The sequence below is a fragment of the Ursus maritimus genome, unplaced genomic scaffold, assembly GCF_017311325.1.
Source record: "Ursus maritimus isolate PB19 unplaced genomic scaffold, ASM1731132v1 scaffold_15, whole genome shotgun sequence".
In the NCBI taxonomy this organism is placed as follows: Eukaryota; Metazoa; Chordata; class Mammalia; order Carnivora; family Ursidae; genus Ursus; species Ursus maritimus.
Genome location: NW_024423897.1, coordinates 33269702 through 33283288, shown reverse-complemented (window position 1 = coordinate 33283288; position 13587 = coordinate 33269702). Strand labels below are relative to the sequence as shown.

Sequence of the window (13587 nt, the reverse complement as noted above, 5' to 3'; positions counted from 1 at the left end):
AAAATGATGTCCAGGAAGGGGAGGGGACACTCCCAAGGTCACACAATCGGCGGTGGGGCAGTGTCAGATTCCAGCTCTCTTCACTGTTGGTTCTATACCGTTTTCATTACAGCACTTTCAAACAAGCTCTTTTATAAAGAGAGAACAATTTCTCTATGGAGTGGTTCTGGGGCTGTGTGTGAAAGTTCAATGGGAGTGATGTAAGTCTGGCGATCCCTTTACACTAATAGGAATTCCTGAGGCTCAGATCTGTTTACAGTCACATGGAACTACTTAGGGCCCCCTTGATGGCATTATAGCGCTTCATTTAAGAAAGAGTTAATACAGTCCCTTTTTCTTTTGAAGTTGACAAGATCTGGCTATACCACCTTCTCCCCTTCTGTTTATCAACACGGTTGACTGTCTACATTCACCCGAGACTTTTGACATGGTCTTCTCTCTCTTTCCCTACTCTAACTCTGGCCTTTCCTTCAGTGATGTCAGTGCTCTCTGAAGTGCCGCCCACCTCACTCTTTCTTGATCAGTTCTATGAATATTTATCTTCACCCCATCTAGCCCACTGTCCTAGCGTCATTCTAGCACCTCTACTGCCTTCTTCTTTGCAAATGTCAGTGTCCTACTGTCTGACCATGATTTCCAAGTCTTCCGATTACCTCATCCTCATCCTCTCAATATCCCCTTTCTCCTCTTTTTGAACATCCAGCTCCTTGATTTCTCCATTTTGGGTTTCTCGTATTGCTCTTGCCTTGGTTAGCCACACTCTTTTTGCAGTCTGTGTCAGCTTTCTTCCCTTCCTACATGGTTAAGCTCAGCCTATTGCTGTTTGCCTTGGTCTTTTTTACTCCATGGAAGACCTCCTTATTGCTAAATTTGGTGGACACTTCTTAGCCCTGATCTTTGTCCCGTAGGAGCATCTGACTTGACTGGCTATTCTTACGCTTTAAAACTCTCTGTTCCCTTAACTTCTGTGATACAACATTCCCTGATCTTCTGCCTCTCTTTTGCCAGCTCCTCTCCCTTGTCCATTATACGATGCTGATGTTCCTCAGGGGTCTCTCCTCTACCCTCTCCACGTCTCAGTCTAGCCCTTCTTATCTTACCCACTCTTAAGATTAGGCCTACTCTTCAGAACCAGAAGTCTCATGGTTGAAGTTCCTTTACCAGAATCACCTGGGTTCTTGTTTTAGAAGTATAGATATCTAGAAGCGATACTTTTTGAAAAATGCAAATCTTATGGTGTTATTTCCCAGCTTAACAATCTTCAAGTACTTCTAAGAAATCTCAAGGTGGATTTTGATTTGCCTATGGTAATTTGAACTTGCTGTGTCTAAAATCATACACCTAATTCTTGCCCTGTCCCTGTCAAGGAAGCTCTTTTTATAGTCTTTATTTTCATTAATGAGTCACCATTAACTGTTTTTCTGGTTTCTACATCTGGAAGTCATCTTTCTTTGTATTACATTAGTGTTTTGACAGTCTGCGAAGAGGTAAGCGGGCTCATAATGGGTACTTCATAGTTATTCCATGGTTGTTTCAGAGTCACTGGATGACTGGTTGATTTCATTTGGCTCAGGTATGTTTGGTTTTTGGAACTTGGAACTTTGACGAAAAAAAACTAGTATTTGAGGACAAAATTAGATACAGTTTTATCAATTAACAACATGAAAACCCAGCTAAACATAATAGGGAATAATGTTTTGCAAATCTTAAATTCTCTTTTATTTTCTCTTTTAAAATTATGTTTTCTTGACTCTGCAACCTCCAGGCTGAACTGTGAGGCTTATTGACCAGGGAAGGAGATGGTGGAATGAAGCAGTGATTGGTCACCTGTGAATCTCAAAGTAGTGGGGATAGCATGGCTTGTGATGTAGGGAATGGGAGAAGATGGCCTCTCCTACTGGAGCAGAGCAGTTGTGAGAGGGAGAGAGGGACAGGGGAGGGAGGCAGGCCTGGAGATGAGTGTTCGCGGTAGGTTTTCAGACCACACTCTGGAGTGGGGCCAGCATGGTAAGTAGGTTGAGGTCAGAGACAGATGTTTCTTTCCTTGCCATCTGGAACTCTGGGAGAGCAACTTCTAGACTTTCCCAGTATGGGGGAAGCCAAACCAGAACAAAAGTGGTTGTGGTGTGTGGTTGGGCAGAGGAGGGACTGAATTTGGCTTCATAGGTTTCTTCAGCTGTTGTGGGCCACAGAGGATACCAAGAAGTTCCCAGGCTCTCAGGAGGGATAGAGAGGGTAGCTGGCAAACTTGCTGTCTCTCAAGGACAATGTGGGCCTAGAGTTGAGGGCAGAGAGGCAAAGGCACTCACATGCAGATCTCGGAGTCCAGTTAGCGAAGACCAAGGTGGGGGCCCAGGCTTTGGGCAGAACCACTAGGCCTTGTAGGCCCTCAGCTGAAGGGGGGAGAGCAGACTCCATTCTTTAGCCAAGAGTATTAGCTACAGACCCCACACGGTAGTAGCCACGTAGGTGAGGTGTATGCTGTACAGACCGGAGGAATCCGAGGACAGTACGAGGACCTGTCTGAGGGTCTAAGCCCCTTCTCAACGTTCCTCTTTCCCCATCAAACGAAGCATCATCATGGAGAAGAGCAGGAAAAGGGGAAGAAATGTGAACCCCTGGACACATAGCCGAGAAAGAGAGTACCCTCAGAGGGAGTGATCATGGCTGGATTGGGGTTGCAGGACCCGACTAAATGTTGGCATTCACACCCAGCAGACGGGAAACCTGTGAGGAAGAGCACATTGGGGAAAGAAAAAGAAGAAAGAAGAAAGAAAGAAAGAAAGAAAGAAAGAAAGAAAGAAAGAAAGAAAGAGAGAAAGGAAGGGAGAAGAGGAGGGACAGATGGACGGAGGGAGGGAGGGAGAGAAAAAGAGAGAGAGAGAAAGGGAGGAAGGAAGGAAGAAAGGGAGAAACCATAACATGGGTACATTTTTGCTCTCTACCCCAGTGCAGTGTAAGCAAATTTTTGGCCCAGTTTAAGAAAAAGTTTTTTTTCTTCTCCAGACATGTTTTGCTAATCCTTCTTCTCTAGGGGAAGGGCCAGTCGGTAATTACAGATGATTTAACTCAGGAACTTAATCCTATTTCTGGTCTGGCATCATCTCCTCCATTTTTTCCTCTTTACTGATCTGCACTCTTCCCTGCCACGGGGCCGTGTGTGCACTGCTGATGGGCTGCAAGGCATCTCTGCTCCGTGTGCGCTGGTTCAGTTTCTATTCTCCGCAGCGCAAGGGTTTGTGTTTGTCAAATCAGAAGAATGAAGGAAGTCATCACCACTAATAGGTTTTTTAAACCCTGAAGAACTGATAAGGAGAGAATGAAAAAGCACTGTGTAAAATAAACTGTGTCATGAATACATAATTTTGATTCAGTTCATTAAGAGCATGATACCATTGGGGGTCCGATTTTATGAAACATGTACACAACAGTATGACTGTTATAAAATTGGGCCCCTCATTGACCGTGGAACACCCAACTAGCCTGCTGGTGAGCGGATGCAGGATGATTTGTTATTTATGATGTGGAAGATACTGGAGAACATTACTCACAACCCCTCTTTCCTGTGAGCAGTCTGCAGCTTACGTTAAATACGCGGATGGGAAATACCTGAATTAGAATGCTTTGTGTGAGGTTAGATCGATGTGTTGCATTTATAACAACTAGATAATTCAAACTTTTATGTGGTACTTAATTCATTCTGAAAATGTGCCCTGAAAATCCCAAAGGGGAATCAAGTTGCCTAATAAAACATAAGCATAAGCATGTCATGAGGGGCATAATGGTTATAGGAAGTAGAAGAGGAGAACAGGACTATGAAGAGAAGAAAATCTTGGTGAATGGAAGATAAGTCAGCATAAAGGCACTGGGGCGAGTTTTAGGGGCAGTGGAGTGCTGGACTGGTGAATCTGAGGTTAACTGCAAGGACACCGGGCACTTCAGCCACTTACTAGCTCTGTGACTTTGGGAAGTTCCTCAGTGTCCTCGTATATAAAATGGTGGTGGTAGTAGCAGCCCACCTCATGGAACTACTTGGAAATTAAATTGCTTATTGTAAGGCACTCAGAATACTGCCTGTGGGTGGTAAATGTCGGGTGGGTGTTTGCTGTTATTATTCAGGGACTTCGTGGACCATCCCTGAATCCGGGCCGGCTTTCCAGATTTGGCAGTTGTGTTTGCAGGGAAGTGAAATGAAGAATTGCGAAGCACGTCCTCACGGAAGAGCTCAGGAGTCCTCCCGTCCTCCCTCCTCCAGCCTTCCAAGTGAGATGGTGTATCACTTTGGCGTCCAATTACATCATGCCAACATTAAAGCCTCCTGGACGGGGGCTTTTAGTTAACCCGCCCCCTTCTAACTTTTATAGTCTCTGGTAACCCTCATGATACTAACACACAGAAACTAGTCCTCTGCATTCTTGAGCTTACACCTTCTAGTCGAAGTACCTTGACATTGGTCTTGCTGACTGTGCTTTCCATGTGTGGGCTTCTCTTCTGCCCTGAGGGTGCTATGTCGTCAAAGACTGCTGTGATCTGCACTTGGAGGCAGGCCAAGTTAGGGTTAAACTATCACCCAGGCATGTGGGAGACACATTGGCTGGCTAATCCATCACCTATTTCCAAGGCCCTCTTGCCAAGGCAGGCTTCAACGGCATGCGACCTATGCAGTCAGACCAGGCTCAAGCCCTCGAGAAGGCCCCGTGGTTGGTTTCATGCTCTATTAGTGCCACCTTGGAATTCTTAATTTTGTGTTTGGACTTTTGTTTTGAAACCAAGTATGATTGGAAAATGGAGCACGCACACGAGCAGAGGAAATGTACACTGTGTCCCTTCTCCATGCGACCGCATTTGCACAGAATGTTGATGTTGCCCCATGAACGTGGAATTCAGGTGGACCCATGATGTGTGGGAGTTCAATGAGTCAAAGCAAAAGTGAGAATCAGGTTGGTGTATTATACCTAGCATTGTGTAAGTGATAGCCCCGAGATGTCACATTCTCCTTTTGAACCAGAACTTGCTTCCAACACAAAAAGAAACACGAATGACCAAGAAACCCAATCAGATCTTTCTTACTAGCAGTGTTACGTTTCTGCATTAGCCATCTACTTATACTAAAAATAATATAAAAGGAAAGAAAAGGATAGAGTCACCCATAGTTCTTCTTTCCACCATTTTTCTTTACTCATTAGTGAACTGAAGGGTAGCATGTACTGGCAGAATGTTCATATACCAAGAAGTGAATTAAAAACAGTTGAGTTAGTTGTGTGCAGTGTTTCTACTATTCTGGTAGGAATGAAATACATACGTTAAGTATATATGCGTGTATGAGTTACGAAATACAAGTTATATAATTTCAGCGATTCCACTTACCAGCTGAAGATTAGCAATAAAATTCACACTAAAACTTCAAAATTTCATTTCTTTTTTACTTAGAACAACATTAAATAGCAAATAAAATATGTCATAATAAAAAAAAAGGTTGCAGAAGAAAGGATGTGTTTATGCATCAACGTCTTTAATGGCACTTTTTCCCCTGGTTTATGAACAATGGATCCTCTATTTTAATTTTGCCCTAGGCCCCATAAATTACTTAGCCAGCCATGTCTCATCCTTAACTACTTTCACTATAGAGGTTGGCAAAGCTAAAAGCTTGATTTCCCATTCTCCTTTGCACCAAACGGTGTCCATGTGACTGAATTCTGACCAAAGAGACATAGCAAAGTAATTGGGAAACCTCGAAAAAACCTGAAATGCCTGATACAAGGAGCAGACTTTGATTGTGCTGCTCTTTCCCATTCTGCCCTCCTTGAATACTAACGTCATATTTGAAGCTGTGCAGCCATCTTGTGACCATTAGCCAAAACCATGAGAATAGAAAGCCAAAAGGCTACTAAAGTTGGGGTGAAAAGCTAACATAGAGTCCATGTCCTTGAGAGCCTTGTTGAGCTGCTCAGCCAATACCAGCAGCCATCAATCTAGACTTTTTATGTGATAAAAATAACATGCTACTAATTTTAACCACTGCGAACCTTTCCATTGGTGTAGACCATTCATTACCGATCGACACATGGGCTATCACGTGACAGTCTGTTCCGAGAGTTTTCATCAAAAAAAGACAACTCTTCCTGCTTCCAGCTCTATCATTTCCATCATCAAGCCACTAGGCCAGTCTCTCAGGCTAGTGAGGGAGGTGGGGAGACAAATATCATATCAGCTTTCCATTCCCCTCCTCCTCCCTCTCCATTAGCTCCTGTGTTCCAACACTTGTCTTAGCAACCCCCAAACCAAAGTCTCTGTGATAATCAATTAGCGTTGGTAGGTACCTGGTAGAGGTAGCCTCAGACACACCCCAGAACCATCCACAGCTCAGCTTCAGCCCAGTCGGGTCATCATGTAACTTTTACAACAGCAATAATTTCACTTTCTTACAATTAAGGTAAAATAATAGTAATTGAAGTTAACCAAATGAAAAGAGAATGGACAGAAAACTCCATAAGTAGCATCAGAAGAAAACTTAGTCATGAAGACTTTTCGAGTCAGGTATTTTTTCTGCTTTTATAACCACCTCAACTGTGGTCAAGGCAGAAACCCAGTTTCTTTGCCACGGAGCAACCCACACTGTCATCTCCTTGGAGACTGGAACTCATATATTTCAGGGCACAATAGAGGTTTAGTAATGAAGCACACAATTCCAGAAAAGCAAGGGCGAACAAGGGGCTCAGGCCCTCATTAGGTGAGATGACACATGGCTGGCCCTTGGCCATCAGCCTGGCTGTAATTAGGACATGTTAACAAGGCGGCTGCTATCACACAGCCTTGTGTGTGTCTGAGTTTGGCATATCGATTTAGGACTGAGTCTTAGTTATTTTTAATAGAAGAAAGTTAGTTAAAACAACATTTCCCAGCAAGAATTAGATGTTTTACTATTTAGCAATTTCCTCCAATGGTAATAGCTTAAATATTTACCAGGGACTTTTAGGGAGCTCCTGTCTTTTACTAGAAGACTTTGTATTGAACCTATTCCGGGAACAAGGGTCAGAGTCCTCACTCATCAGTTTATTGCAGGGTCAACCGAACTTCTGAGTTAGCTGCATCCTCTGTTCTTTCCCCTCCCTGCTTTCAGCGCAGGACAGACACAGAATTTGCTGTGTTTGGCTCTCTCTAGACACCATGGTTAACATTTTGATGGAAGAGTTCAAAATCACGGACTGAAAAGATATCCCCACCACGATGCACAGTTTTACAATAAAATACCACAGAAGTCACTCAAGAGTTGGAGGGATTTTAAAGCATGGATGCCATTCTCAGATGAGATGGAACAGTGAGAGATCCCACCCCACAGAATTATGATATCAATAGAAAGAAATTACGTTGTGTAAATGGTAAAGCACTTCATAGATGCAGGATTATCTCGAGAAAATCAATACCTTCTCCCTTTGTATTGCCTTTATGTGAGGAATTTGGGGGGCATGCTGGCTGTTCAAGTTCAGCTTTTAGCTTAGATCTATCTGCTGCCTCAAAGAAACCCTCCTCCATGTATAATAGGGTTACCTTAAAACCTGAACTTCGGACATATGGGTGTGACTATTACTATTACTAAATAGACTTACAAAAAAGAAGTCCGCTTCTACTGTGCAGAGACACTTCAGTAAGCACCTCTCCCTGCTTGGCCAACAGTAGTTCCTACTGCACTGAAATGAGTGTCCTCCCCTTGTACGTATGCGCAAGGGTTAACCTCTGGCAAGATCTTACCGATTAAGCCACATGGAAACAGCACACAGGCTCAGTGGGTCAGACACACTGCAGAGCATCTGGATAAGCCAGATAATTTGTGCAACATGTTCTTATCAGCAGCCTTCTCCAGCACATCTGTGGCTTACTGGAAGCTGCTTTTGTGTCGAGTCTGTTTTTCTATATTCTACTCATTGTTGGCAGAAGGGGACCAAATGTTTCAATTAAGGGGAAAGGGAAGGCAGTAATAATGAACAACCAGCCTATAATCATAAATGCCTGTCAATGATACCCACCTGCTCCCAAGTTTGTCCTCCTCCTTAGAAAAGCATAAGATCAAGCCTTTGTACTGAAGCAAGTCCTGCCTCAGGGTCATCTTCCCAGGAGATCTAGGTCTTTTAAAAAAAAAATGAGAGCCTTGAACTTTTACACTAAGGGAGGGTATTTAAGAGTGTCCTCGTGCTAAAGATGTCTGACCCTGGGCCTGCCCACCTCACACAGAAATTCTTCCGAGTGGCCTACACCAGCCTAGATCAGTCCACACAGCTGTGTCTTGGTGAGGTCAAACACAGCTGAATCAAGAACAAGGAGAGGCAAAGGGTAGAAGGTGTGAACCAAGAGCTCATTAATAAATGATTTTTATACTAGATGTCAGTAGAGGTGGTTCTGATACAGGTCTTATCCACTGGACTCCCATTAAACTCCCAGGAAGGGAATATGTGTAGGTGGGGAAGAGGAGAATGAGGCACTAAAAGATATCCGACAATTGTTTACTCATGGTCTTATTTCACAGATTTCCACGTTCTCTTCATCTTTGGGACAGTCCAGAAAGTACTAATATTTGCTCACCTTGGACTGATATATTTTATACCTTGACTGTGACACATCAACTCAAAGCGGGGGTCAAGTGTAAGAATAAACTGATGCTAACACATGAGATTCGGCCATTCCAGTTTATTGAAATGAGTAAATTTATAGCTCTATTTGCATACAGAAAAGTGCACAAGAAAACAAGGATGTACAAAACAGCTGTGTGGCTGATCACCCATTTCAAAATTTGTCCACTTTCAAAAATTCTACTACCTAGAAATAATTGCCTCCAGTTGAGCACATTCAGGTATTTGGACATATAAAAAACTATTTTCAGTTCGTGTTTATAATGACTGAGTAGGAAGCCAGATGGAAAATTATGCCATACATGATCAGCTATTGCCATTAAACATAAAACCACAGGACTTCAGCTTGAGCTACTTGGGGCTAATCAATAAAGGTTCGTGAGGCCACCATCTTGTTTAGATCCTGAGCAGTCATCCTCCTCTTCTACCTAAAGGTAACGTTGTATGGTTGATTAATACCCACAAGAACCTGAGCGTTTAAGGGTCAAGAGACAACATTTAACAACCCAACATAAACATAACAAAATGAAACTCATTTTGGCAAGAACAAATCCTTCAGAACTGTGCTAACGATATGACTGGAAATGAACTGGGAGAGTTTCCAAGGTTATGAGGAGGAAAAATACTGCAGACGTTAGATTTTCAATGAGAACACCAAATACTTGTTCTACAGCTTCTCTCCCCTCCACCCAATCACCATCTATCTTCCTCCTAACTATGAGATTGTGGCTCCAAGCAAGTTTTCCAGTTATCTGATAAAGGTCTAGCGTGACCCCATATAAGCACCTAATATATTTGGCACAATCACACTGAACTTTCTGATGTGTTGGCTCTTCAGAATACAGTCCTTCATTGCTGAGTTGAGTTCAGTTTTTCTTTCATTTGTTTCAATGTGAACTGCTCTTCTGGAACTTCAGCTCGAGAGGATGGCCTCCTATTCCACAGAAAGGGTAAAGGTTGTGTCCATTTGCACTTCTAGTTATGGGATTTAGCGATTACTGAGAAGGCAGAGATGTTTCAGATCCATGAATCCTTAGATTTTTTTTTTTTTTTTTTTGCCCCATAAAACTCTGTTGCTTGTGGAAGGGAGGTAATGCTATATAAACCTGGGAGCAAAACTGACTGAAAAAAGAATCAGAGGGAAGAGGAGAGGAGAGACAAATGATGCTTTTCCCTCATTTTCACTGTCTAGCAAGAAATTGGAAAAAAAAGAATAACAATTTTGCCCTTAAGAGAAAATAATCTTCAGAGAGAGAAGTTATATTTTTAAAAGGGTTCTTAAGTGTGTCAGATTCCCAAGTATCTAAGGAAAAGTTGGACTTGCTCCAATTTTCCTTTAAAAATTCTCTATAAATGTTGATATGAAGCAAGATTTAAGAAGGTGCCTTGTTATACTATAACCTTTAGGTTTTAGGCTATAAAACAGAACCCCAAACAACTTCAAACAGTAAGGATTTTAACATTTATTCAAAACGGGTCATCTGAGGAGTTGTGGTGGCTGCATCTCCCAACCGAGGGTACATGGTAGAGTGTTCTAGAAACACACTAGGCAATGGTTCAAGTAGGGAAACTACTTCATTTACATTTAAGCTAGAGAATTTAGATTCTTAATTTATTTAAAGCCATAGATTCAGTTTAGCTTTAATCTAAACAGAAAAGTGAAAGGCATTTTACAAGTGGAAGAGGCAGCAAGCAATAAGGCAACAGATAATACGTCAAAGCTGGAACGAGAGCAGAGGTCAGGACGTGTCTGGCTATTAGCTTTGTCCTTGACTACTAAGGCCAACCTTTTTGTTCCTCTGGACAGTCAGCATATCAAGTTCCTAGAGAAGTACAGAGAAGAAAAAAACCCGCGGTTAGAATTTTTGGGTTAAATATCAATATTAAATATCAAATCATCATTTAAAACCTCAATAATTGTATTTCCTAGGGCTGATACGAGAGGCTTAAATAAGATAATCAATGCAGAACGTGCAATGAAGTGATTAACACAAACGTTCAATAATGTTAGCTATTTTCTCCCATGATCGTGTTCCCCCACCTCCGACCCCAGCCTGTAAGCTAAACAAGTTCACCAAAATAATCCTTCCTTCAGGACCTAAGAAAGAAGGGGCCTCCAAGGAGACCTCTCGTCAATGCAATTTAGTGCAAACAATCCTCCTAGACTCTGGATGCAGTTTATTCCTATTTGTCCATGTTTGCCTCCCTTGGAGATGAGGGCGAGGATGAGTCTCTGCTGAGACTTCTAGCCCTTCAGCATATTACACTGCTCTATCAGCATTAGAAACCATCAGGCTGCTTGTAACCTGGAGCTTTTCCTCAGCACCAGAGGGGGACTTTTTAGGGCTGGAGTGGGGCCCCAGAACTTGCTTTTTCAATAATCTCAGCCCATTCTCTGAAGCTGACTTTACAGAAAAGCCTTTTAAGTAACACCGTAATTCTAGAAGTCAAGGGAGGGGCAACAATCCAAACTGCAAATAAAGTCAACCTGACTATTCATGTCAAATTTAAGATATTTGTCTATTTAAAATAATTAAATTCTAGATGGGTCAAGACAGGTTTTAGCAGGAGTCCCACCTGGCTGGGGCAAGACTGAAGAAAATGAGTTTGGTCCCTCTCGTTCTTTTTATTACTCTCCCGTACCAGCTAGGCCCTTCCTCCTCTACAATGCAGCCAAGGCTTCTTTCATCCACTAACTTCAATCTTCTGAAATCAGACAGAGTTGCTTCCACTCACTGTTGATAAAGAAAGGGTCACGCTGAGCCATCCCAGGGTCTCAGTCTAAGGTAGTTACGCCTAACAACTTACCTAGGATAAAATCTAGGATAAAATCTACCTGCTGACTCATCTGGTCATATGCCGCTCATATGAAGGAGATATGGGCAGCCGTCATCACTCTTGGATTTAGTACCTTCAGACTACTTTAGACTAACTTTGAGACCACTTATAGAGAAATAAATTGATTTGGGAGGTGGCATCTGGTCAGCTGACCTGTTCTATAGTTTCAAAAGATCTTCAGATTTCCAACCTTCTATAGGAAACTAAGTAACTACTAGGAGGCTTTGCAGTCACCTCCGTATGAAAGTAAAAACAAAACAACTAGAAAGCTATTATGTGTTATTACGTTTTATTGTTATGCAAAAATGTTATTTTGAAATATCAAAAACATAGGCTATGATAGAAATCCATATCCCCATGGATATGTTACTATTTTGTAGCATGTATAAGAATTCTATTCTTAAAAGCTCAGCTTAGTCATTACTGAATTAGTTAAGCGTAGGTTTTCATGTCTATTACTTCTAAGGTACAGAGATTTAACCTTGTACCAGTTCTAAAATTAAAATTCCACCCTCACCGCCCATGCCATGCTTTCTTACCAAAGTTAAGCTTAATAGGATCTTCTTTTTTTTTTTTTTTAAAGATTTTATTTATTTATTCGACAGAGATAGAGACAGCCAGCGAGAGAGGGAACACAAGCAGGGGGAGTGGGAGAGGAAGAAGCAGGCTCATAGAGGAGGAGCCTGACGTGGGGCTCGAACCCGGAACGCCGGGATCACGCCCTGAGCCGAAGGCAGACGCTTTAACCGCTATGCCACCCAGGCGCCCCCAAGCTTAATAGGATCTTCTACTTACAGAAGTTAGGCAAAAGGATTTCCGAAAGGATCCCTATATACATCAGAAGATGTGGGTTGAGGAGCCATCTATGAAGATAAAATCATCCAGTCAATAAGTTTAATTACAGTTATGAAGAAAAAAACCCTCTCTATAAGTAAGACTTCTCAAATTCCTTTAAACATCCCTCAGGTCACAGACAAATCAGATATTATATGGGTCTGCGGTGATTTGTGTTTGCCTGCTTACACTTCGTGATGCATATTTACTATTTACATCCAAATCAGGGTTCACACGACTCATGCTTGCCTCTCCAAAATGAACGGTACTGTTTCTATGAGCTAAAGGATCGAGGGCAGGAAATCAGGAACCTAAGTCCTTGAAAGATTTTTAAAGATAGTATTATTTTGGCTCAGTTTTCTCCCAGAGTGCTTTTGCGAGCCAGGCAAAGGGAGATACAAAAGACTTTTTCTATGTGATACTCATTTCTCAAGCTCAGGATAGCAGCCCCTGCAAAAATAGTCTCTCCTCAGTCTGAGTTGATGTTTTCACTGCGATGGTTCTCAGTGATAAATCTTATTTAAACATCCGTTAGCACCAAAGAGTTATTACACAAACAAGATGAATTCACGACGCAGTAGCTCTGCGTGGCGGTGCTTTGGCTCAACAGCTTCTAGTAGTTGATACTTACAGAGGCTTGGGAGGAACTGAAAGGATCTTTAGAGAAAGGGTTCTCAAATGCGTTGTCAGCAGATTTGGTAACTGGCAGGGAACCTTGTCTGGGAGCTGGCTTTGGTGGTTCTAGAAGACAAAAACACCAAGAAGTTAGTAGACAAATTTTTCCCAAACGTAGGCAAAAGTCCTTTCGTCAAGCTTATCTCCGAAATTAAATTCCATTCTTTTGGAATTTACATCATGGAACAAAAATCACCACCAAATACTAGGACTCCCGGTGATTCTTACAGCAAATTCATCAGAAGAGGAGGCAGGTATATATATGCATATGTACCTGCAGTGGAAGACATTCAGAATTCCCTCACTAACTCGGTGGAGTGATGGTTGAGGCTCTGTTATACAGCCTTCCACGTGCCACAGGCCACTGACTTTCAATAGCTCTTGGCAGCCCTTTTAGGAATTGTCACAAGAGGGCAGCATTGGGCCAGCCCTTAGAAACAGCTAAGGTGAATAGTTGGCTCCATAATGTAACCAGTCAAGTTGTCTCCATAACCACTGATTACCAAAGAGAGCAAGAGTTAGGTTATTGGTGGGTGGGAGAGGGTTCTTCCAAGGACTCTGTGGGCCCATACGACAGGGGAAATACTCATTGGTACGGCAGACAGAGAAGTGGGTA

General features: G+C 42.4%; 1 protein-coding gene across 4 annotated transcripts in view; it reads right to left on the bottom strand.

The window, feature by feature from the left end:
• Positions 1–8667: 8667 nt before the first annotated feature.
• The window catches only part of DAB2 (DAB adaptor protein 2), a 50161-nt gene continuing 45241 nt past the window's right edge, over positions 8668–13587 (bottom strand). For 3 of the 4 annotated variants that reach the window (XM_040630484.1, XM_008692609.2, XM_040630483.1), the window contains 3 exons: positions 12928–13037; positions 12258–12325; positions 8668–10447 (listed from right to left, as the gene is read on the bottom strand). In XM_040630484.1, the coding sequence (XP_040486418.1) occupies positions 12263–12325; positions 12928–13037 (173 nt within the window). In that variant the 3' untranslated portion in view covers positions 8668–10447; positions 12258–12262. The remainder of the gene's footprint in view (positions 10448–12257; positions 12326–12927; positions 13038–13587) is intronic. The other variant, XM_008692610.2, reaches the window with a different exon arrangement.